We start from the raw sequence: 8,589 nt of genomic DNA, 5'->3' as shown, positions 1-8,589 counted from the left end.
TGGTTGCACCAAGCCTGCTCCTGGTGCTGCTGGAGCTGCTCTTGGTTGCACCAAGCCTGCTCCTGGTGCTGCTGGAGCTGCTCCTGGTTGCACCAAGCCTTTGGTTTCTCCATCAGAGCAGTGGGAGGAGAGCTCCGTGCCGTGGCAGTGCGTGCAGCCAGCAGCCGCGTGTAGCACTCTCACTTGAAACCATTGCATGTCTACTCCTGCTTTGTTATTTTATTTTTTTTTTCTTTTCATGGAAAGTTGAGGTTGGGTTACTTCTGTGCTGAGAACGCATTTAAACACCGCTGTTTCCTCCCGGTGTGGTGGTGGCAGGTTCCTCATTACAATTGTATGGCAGATGGAATTTGTGCTGGAAGAGATGTGCTCCCAGCCCCGCAGCCTCTTGCTTTCTGTTTAAGCCTTGTTATCAGGACGGGTTCTCCCAGGAGGGCTTTGCTATGATTCAGTTCCTTCCCTCCACCCCCACATTTCTGTATGTTTGGGTGTTTCTGTGCGTTCAGGTGTCTCTTACACTCAGGTATCACAGGTGGGTGCTCTGAAGGCAAAGTTCCACCATGCTCACTCTCCATTCTTTGTGTGCAGAATATTAGAAGTCGCGAGGTGCTCCCAGCTGACAGACGTGGGCTTCACGACTCTGGCCAGGGTAAGTGCTCCTCGGTGGAAGGGGAAGCTTTGCATTCAGCGTGGGAGCACATCCCTCTGTCCAAACACGGCTCTGCCTGCTGTGGCTGGGAGGCAGCGTGCGTGCAGTGTGGTGCTGTGCGTGCCCACAAACCTCAGAGCCGACGAAGGGCAGCGCTGGATGCATCACAGTTACAAAATGGTTGTTGTTCTGGGTTGACCCGTGCTCCGTGTGAGCAACCCTGCGTTTAAGCTCCTTTTCTTTCTATGAATTAAGAAAAAACTCATGGAAAGGAGTGAAATTGCTGGATTTCCTCTGGTGCTGTTCATCGAGAAGCAGCAAACTTTCTTTTCTCTCCTGCTATTCCGCGGAGAAAAACCTCTGTTCCTGCCAAGGGCTGCCTTTGTTGTAGGTGTTTGTTTTTGCTGCCTGAACTTTGCTCTCACTTGGGGTGTTTGCTCCTCTGTTTGTTCCCAGAACTGCCACGAGCTTGAAAAAATGGACCTGGAGGAGTGTGTGCAGGTAGGAGCCGGCGCTCCGCGGTCGCGCTGCTGCTTCCTCACTTGTTGCACAATGGCAGCAGTGCGGGAAGGTGGTGGAAAAGCAGCAGGTTGTGTCCGAGTGCAGCTTCCCTTTGAATCCTGGGCCAAAAGGGCGTGCAGAATCTGGATGAGAAAACGCTGCCTTTGTAGTCGAGCTCTTTGTGTTTCGTGTTAGTGAATGGTGGAAGGGACCCAAACCTCCTGCACTCGGACACAGACATTTCAGACACGGATGTTTTGGAGGGGCTCAGGGGGGTGCACACTGGGGACCCGTTTGCTGTTGTCCCTTGGTCGGGGTGGGCAAAAAGTCCTCATGCAAAGCACACGGCATGAAGGGGCTCTGTTCTTTTTGCAGATAACAGACAGCACGCTAATCCAGCTCTCCATACACTGTCCACGGCTCCAGGTTCTGGTGAGTAGCATGACGCACTCGGCGTTTTCTTCCTCCGAACGGGGGGGATTTCATTGCACTGCCTGGGGGCATTTGTCTCTTTGACTTCGTGGACACGTCATGAGGTCCTGGAGGAACTCAGCTGGACCCTTAGGAACCCATTGTCCCTCTGCTGCTGCTGGCAGTGGTTGGCCACCAGGCACCCACAGCTCCCTGGCAGTGAGTTCTGGGATGCTGGCTGCTCCTGGTAGGGTTTTCCCCACCCATTCCCTAGGAGCTGTCCCTAAGGCGGCTGTCAGTCTGTCCGTAGGAGCAGAGCCCTTCTCACCTCTAACAGAGCTGGGCACCTGAGAGCTGGAGAGCTCGCAGGCTCCGGAGGGCGGTGCTTCTCTCGGGCTGTGTGTCTGGGAATGGAGTCTGTCTCCATCTCCGTGTCCCCGTGTGCTCTGCCTCGTTGCCATCTCGCTGGGGGACACGGGGTGCAGTGCCCCCACGGAGCTGCAGGTTGATGCCATCCCCAGCTCAAGCCCCGATTCCTTTCCCAGGACCTTTAGGACGCAGCCCCCAGAAGTGCACCAAGCAGGTGACGTTCTATTTCTGCAGGTGTTTAGAGCCCTGGCTATGATGTGCAAGGCCACAGAGATTTTACAAAGATGGTTTCTTTGATAGCAGAGGTATTTATCCCATTCCTTGCAGTAAGTGCCCGCTGCCCTCTCTCCTGGGTCTCATCTCTCACCACCTCTCCGCTCCCCTTCAGCCACACGAGTTCCCCCTCGCAGGTGCTGCTGGGTCACCTGGAGCTCCGCAGCGGCTCCGGCGCACGGAGCGAGCCCAGATCTGTGCCAAACACCCACGTGCGCTTACGGAGCAGGGGCCAGCTTCTTTCTCATCCCCCGGTGCCCCCAGCAGAGCGTCGGCTGCTGCTTGCCGACGGCTCACGGGCTCTGTTTGGGTGCAGAGCTTGTCCCACTGCGAGCTGATCACGGACGATGGCATTCGCCACCTGGGGAACGGAGCCTGCGCCCACGACCGCCTGGAGGTGATCGAGTTGGACAACTGCCCCCTGATCACCGACGCTTCCCTGGAGCACCTGAAGAGCTGCCACAGCCTGGAGAGGATAGAGCTGTACGACTGCCAGCAGATCACGCGGGCGGGGATCAAGAGACTCAGGGTAACGGCGCGAGGCCGGAGCTGGGCCTGGGGGGGCTGCCCGTGGTCTGGGGGTGCTCGTTCTTTTTAAGTATCCTGAGGGCCAGCACGGCGGTCCTGCGCTCTGAAACTGGTGCGGGATGAGCGCTGGCTGTTGAGGAGGAAATGTAATTGGGAAAAAAAGAAATGGCTGAGTTGTTAAGGTTGGAAAAGAGCTGAGACCCCCACGTCCAGCCCCCCCCCCCCCCCCCCATGCCCATTAACCGCGTCCCTCAGGGCCGCATCCCCGCGGTGCTGGAACACCCCCTGGGTCGGTGACCCCCCCATGCCCTGAGCAGTCTGTGCTGGTGCCTGGCCGCTCTTTGGAGAAGAAATTGTTCCTCATATCCAAGCTGACCCCCCCCGGGGCAACGTGAGCCTGTCCCCTCTCATTCCACGCCTGTTGCTCTACCCCCTCAGTGGCAGCAGAGGGGACCCAGTGTACGGTGTCATCCCCCGAGCGCTCACCCCTGGCATTGCTTTTTGATTCCTGGGCTGGGTGTCAGCACCCAGCAGTGCTGCGTGCACCCTGTGCTGGCACACTCGTGCAGCTCACGGCAGTGAACTGAAAGCGCCCAGCTCTGCTCTGCCATGGGGGGGGTTATCTGCAGTCTGAGCACGCCCCTGTCCCAGCCCCTCTGCCTGCGTGCTGTGCTGTGCTGTGCTGTGCTGTGCTGTGCTGTGCTGTGCTGTGCTGTGCTGTGCTGTGCTGTGCTGCCAGCCGTGCTGCCCTCCCCTCACTCACGCTCCGTGCTTCTCTTCCAGACCCACTTACCCAACATTAAAGTCCACGCCTACTTCGCGCCGGTGACACCACCTCCGTCGGTCGGGGGCAGCCGACAGCGCTTCTGCAGATGCTGCATCATCCTATGACACTGGAAGCGGCCATCCCTGCAAACTGAGTATTTAATGACACCTCTAGAGCGACGGCGGACACCCGTGTCTTCGAGGAGGGCGATGCAGTGTCGTTTGCAAGGGGCAGCGAGCGGGCAGCGGTGCCGGCCCCTGTAGCCACCCATACACATCCATATACACACACACACACACACACACCCCCCCCCCGTTCCAGCAGACGGATGAACTCTGCGGTGTGGGGCTGGAGCTCTGTTGGCTTTTCTGTAGGTGGATTGGTCTAATTCTGAACCATTCCTGCTGGGCACGCTCAGATGAAATCGTGGCGGTGAGGAGGTGGGGGGTGGGGGGGGGACCGTTGGCAAACCCCACGCGACTGTTGCTGCTGTAGAGGTTAGAGAAGTGATTGCAATCCTTGGGAAGGGGGAGAAGGGAGAGAAAGGGGCGTGCTTTGCCCCCGCACCCACGGTGCAGGCGACGAAAAGAAAAAGAAAAACAAAAAAACCCAAACAAACTGACAAGGCCCCAGGTCGCGCGTCCGCTTCTCAGCGAGGGGACGGGGGGGAGCAGTTGGGGTGAGATGTGAGCTCCGTGCTCCCGGCCCCGCTGACCCCTGAGCGTGCTCACAGCGGAGGTTCAGCCGCTGCTTCTGCGTCCTGGAGCATCCAGCTCAGAGCCTGCCCAGCTGCCTGTGCTGCAGCTCGGGATCTGCGCCGTCAGGCTCCGGTTTCACCCCCCCCCCCCCCCCCCCCCCCCAGGCCCCGTTTTTTTTGGTTTTTGGTTGTTGTTTTTTTTTGTTGTTTTGTTTTGTTTTGTTTTGTTTTTCCTCCTCCCGATTGTGACTTGGTAATTTTGAGATTTACCAAAAACGGAAAGTTTAGGGAGATTGCAGGAAGGTCCTTTTTGCCACGGGCAGCCTGAGCCTGCAATGAGCTGACGGGAAATGGATCGGAACCCCAGGTTTTCTCCCAGTGATGAGAACGTAACTCTTGCGATAGGGGACGAGCTATAGTCTGTGCTCCAGCGCTGCTTCTGCTGTCCTTTCCCTCCAACCCCTCCCCCCCGAGGAAAATAAACGCAGACCCTTTTTGCTGATTGTCCTGGTCAAGAGCTCCTGACTCACTGTGCCCGTGAAGCAGGAGGAGCAGCAGGGCCAGCAGAGCTTGTCGCCCATCGTTGTCCCGTTGTGCAGCAACAGGTAAGTGCTGCCCCGGAGGAAGCGTGCGGAGGCCGCAGTGTGGCCCCCCCCCCCCCCCAGCAGTCGGGGTGCGCTGGGAGCAGCGGTGCTGGCAGCTGGGATGAGATGGACCCAGAGGGGCCCAGCGAGCTCCCCCCGTTCCTGGGGCAGAATCCAGGGCTGTCATGGGGCAGAGCTTGGTCAGATCATCGTGAGTCGGTGGGGATGAGCTGGCGGGTCCGTCACGGCTCCCTTCCTGCACCCCAGGATGGGAGGGAAGAGCGCACGTTTATGGGATGGATCCCACCCTGGGAGGATGGGGCTGGTAAGCAGCCGAGCCGCCCGCAGCCCTGGGAGCCGGGCTTCACCTTCCTGCTGCAGCCTGGCACGGGAGAGCTGGATGTGGGGCACGGGGACGCAGCTCTTTGCTGCGGGTTTGCTCTGGGGACGGGGCAGTCCCAAGGGCTGTCCAGGAGCTGCCTCCCCTTCCTCTGCAACATCAGTGCACGTTTTAACGTCTTGCAGATGCACTGAGCGGTGGGAGGAAATCCCAGTACACGCTGTGTTTAAAAGGATACTGTCAATTCCTTTCCTCTAGACGGCTTTTAACGCGTTCTATTTATTCAAATCCGTGGATTCTCTCCCCTCGGCGAGCATGCTCCTCTCCTTCACCTGCAGAACTCCTTTCTCTGGTTTCAGGGTGGCAGATGATGGCGGAGCGGTCGCACCAGCGATGGGTGTTGGTTTGCAGAGCTCTTGGCTCGGCTCACGCTGAGGCACGGGAGAGCCAAAACTCATTTGTGAGCCAAAACTCATTTGTGAGCCAGGGTGCAGTGGCTGGGACTGATTTCTTTTAACAGATTTGAGTTTGAGAGAGAACTCAGAGTACAGAACCCAAAGCTTTGTTTGTTTTCAAACAGGGTAACAGCGTAAGGTAGCTCAAACTACTTGACAGTGTCCTTTTAAGTCAATTATCCGTCTCTAAATGGACTCTTCCTTATGTTTGTATTTATAAATAAATACCAATAAAGACCATTTTCCAAACCTTGTCTTAATCGAGGAATATCCTTATAAAGCCAGAAATGTGTGCTCGCTGTGCTGGGATCGGAGCTGCAGCAAACAGGGGTGGAGCTGGGGCCCAGCTTGAGGGGAGCAGCTCTCACTGGGGTGAGGGGGCTGCATTTTGTCCTTCCCTGTTCTCTGCCATCGGCTCAGCGCCTCGCAGCTCCCCCCTGCACAGAGCCAGGGAAGAGCAGCTCATCCCCAGTCCTTCCCCAGCTCTATCCCAGCTTCAGAAACCCCAGAGGAAAAAAAAAAAACAGCCAAGTGCGAGCGTTCCTGGATGTGTTTTATTGATTCCTTGTGGATGGAAAGCACTATGTACACAAGACAGCCACTGTTCATTTCTTGGTCTCCTCCTCCTTGGAGAGGGTCTTGATGATTTCCTCCTTCTTGGCTTGCAGGCGTTCCTCGCGGCGCTTCCGAGCCTCCTTGGTCTTGGACCTGCGAGCCTCAGCCTGGTCGCTGCAAGAAGGTGAGAGCTTGTGAATGCCTGGGGATCATCTCAAAGAGCCAAGAGAAAGCCTGCACTGCTGGCCCTGCTCTCCTCTCTCCACCGGATCCTGGTCTGCCACGCCAGCTGCCGAAGCGAGCAGAGCGAGCAGGCTGCGCTCCATGTGCAGCTCCCGGGAGCGGTGCAAAGCTGCTCCTGCCCCACAGGGCCGGGCTCTGGGAGCTTTGAGAACTAGTGGCTCACACCTCCCCTCATCAATCATTTACTGAGGGACGTGGCTGCATCGGTTTATAGCAGGATCAGCAATTCTGATCTGTTACGCGTGCGGCTCTGCCAGGATTACGTACGTCTCTGCTTCGAGCCAGCCCTACCCAGCTTTGTTTTGATTCCTCACCAGGGCTCCGGGCACAGCCACCTCACAAACCTGTGTGCACTAACTTAAAAAGAACTGCTTCCCCAACCCGCAAAATGGAAGTGGTACAGCGAGGCAACACTTACGCCAAGAGCTTCTTGCGAGCTTTATCTGCCTTGAGCTTGTGGATGTGCTCCATCAGGATCCGCTTGTTCTTGAACACGTTACCCTTGACCTTCAGGTACAGGCTGTGGTACCTAAAGGAACAGGATGGATCGTGAATGCTGTGACAGCAGGAGCACCCGCAAGCTCTGAAGCTGCTGCAGTGCCACAGGCAACGGGCTTGTCTGTAGAAGCATGGGAGCTGCTCTGCGCTTCCTGGAGAGGATTTGTTTCCATCATCAAGCTCCACGCCGAGGAGCTGGCTGCAGAAGCTGCATACAGCACGAGATGGATGAGCACATGCACGCGTTCCCTGCCCCCTGCCCGCCACCTGAAGCTGCGTGCTGGCCTGGCAGACTCACATGTGGCGGTCGATCTTCTTGGACTCCCTGTATCTGCGGAGCAGGCGCCTCAGAATTCGCATCCTCCTCATCCAGGTCACCTTCTCTGGCATACGAGCGTTGGCTGTACCCTTTCTCTTACCTAAGGAGAGAGAAAATATGCTAAGAATGGGGCTTGGCTTCATGCTCGCATCCAATCCTTCTCTTTGCTTCAAGAACAGAATTATTAAGACTCTGCAAGAGATCTCCGTTCAACACGAGGTTGTGAGCGCACCAACCATAGCGAGCACACGTTTCCTTCAGCACTCACCGATGCCCATGTGCCTGCCCTTCCGGCGGGCCAAGGTGTTCTTCCTGCATCGTGCCCGAGAGTGAACGGTCACGGGTTTGCGGATGATCAGACCGTCCTTAATTAACTTCCTGATCTGCTGGCCTGGAAGAAGAAACACCACGTTCGATATTTCACGTGAATGAGCAAAGACAGACCATGTTAAACAAGCGCAGGCTGTAATCCAGCTTGTGTAAGAAGGATCCCGTGCTGGGCATGCCCCCAAGCCCCTCTCGTGCTGCTGTAGTGCCCTTTCCCCGTCCCGTATTTTCCTCATTAGTCATCCAGGAAAGCACCGTGCACTGCCCCACGCTGCCCCACACATCGCGCTCCCGTGAGTGCACGGGGAAGCCCAGAAGTCCTGGAGCTGGGCCCAGCTCTGCTCCAAAACACAGAGCATCACAGAACTGCAGGGGCTGGAAGGGACCTCGAGATCCTCGAGTCCAACCCCCCCCCCCAGAGCAGGGCTGCTCCAGGAACATCCCCAAAGAGAACCAGCCTCCCCGGGCAGCCTGGTCCAGGCACCGCTCAAGCGTCAGTTCCACCTAAGCCAACATTAACGCGACAAATCGAGCCCTAAAAGCCCCATCCCGTGCAGCCGGCACATCGTGGCTTCACATCGCTTCCCCGCGAGGCGCCCGCTCCACTCACGCGAGTTGGCGTTGGCGATCTCGTTGGTCTCGTTGGGATCCAGCCACACCTTCTTCTTCCCGCAGCACAGCACGCTGGAGGCCAGGCGCTTCTGGAGCCGGAGCATACTGCGGGGAGCGGGGCCGAGGGCTCGGAGCAGAGCACAGCGCCGGGCCCAGGGCTCCGTGCCGGCCCCGCCGTTTCCCTGCGCCCGGCGCAGCCCCGCTCCCCGCCGCCATTTCGCCCCCTCCCTCCCCGGCGCGCGGCCCGGCCGCCATTTTCCCCCTTCCCTGAGACGTGCGGGAGCCGCGGATCGCCCCGCGGGCAGCACCGGGCGCACGCATCCCGCCCTCTCCCCGCCGCCCTAAGGCCGCTGTGCCCCCGCCCGCCCCGCTCCCCGATTCCCGGATCCCCGCTCCCCGGCGGCGCGCGGCGCTCACCTCATGGCGGCGGCTGCGGCCGAGCCGGGCGGAAAGGACCGAGCA

General features: G+C 58.3%; 2 protein-coding genes across 8 annotated transcripts in view; one reads left to right on the top strand and one right to left on the bottom strand.

Annotated features, from left to right (window-relative positions):
* FBXL20 (F-box and leucine rich repeat protein 20) overlaps positions 1 to 5,822 on the top strand; it is a 24,003-nt gene extending 18,181 nt beyond the window's left edge. For 4 of the 7 annotated variants that reach the window (XM_021378191.1, XM_021378192.1, XM_021378190.1 and 1 more), the window contains 5 exons: positions 589 to 649; positions 1,106 to 1,150; positions 1,526 to 1,582; positions 2,520 to 2,732; positions 3,515 to 5,822. In XM_021378191.1, coding sequence (XP_021233866.1) covers positions 589 to 649; positions 1,106 to 1,150; positions 1,526 to 1,582; positions 2,520 to 2,732; positions 3,515 to 3,622 — 484 coding nt within the window. In that variant the 3' untranslated portion in view covers positions 3,623 to 5,822. The other 3 variants (XM_021378193.1, XM_021378195.1, XM_021378194.1) reach the window with 3 other exon arrangements.
* Positions 6,106 to 8,583, bottom strand: RPL19 (ribosomal protein L19). Its single transcript, XM_021378231.1, has 6 exons — positions 8,545 to 8,583; positions 8,126 to 8,232; positions 7,457 to 7,579; positions 7,168 to 7,288; positions 6,790 to 6,900; positions 6,106 to 6,302 (listed from the first exon to the last, which is right to left on the bottom strand). Exons 1-6 carry the CDS (start codon positions 8,547 to 8,549, stop codon positions 6,179 to 6,181), a joined length of 591 nt encoding a protein of 196 aa, XP_021233906.1. The 5' UTR covers positions 8,550 to 8,583; the 3' UTR covers positions 6,106 to 6,178.

The sequence above is a fragment of the Numida meleagris genome, chromosome 26 (genome assembly GCF_002078875.1).
Source record: "Numida meleagris isolate 19003 breed g44 Domestic line chromosome 26, NumMel1.0, whole genome shotgun sequence".
In the NCBI taxonomy this organism is placed as follows: domain Eukaryota; kingdom Metazoa; phylum Chordata; class Aves; order Galliformes; family Numididae; genus Numida; species Numida meleagris.
Note: the sequence above shows the minus strand (reverse complement) of the source record. Positions and strands in the feature narration are given on the sequence as shown.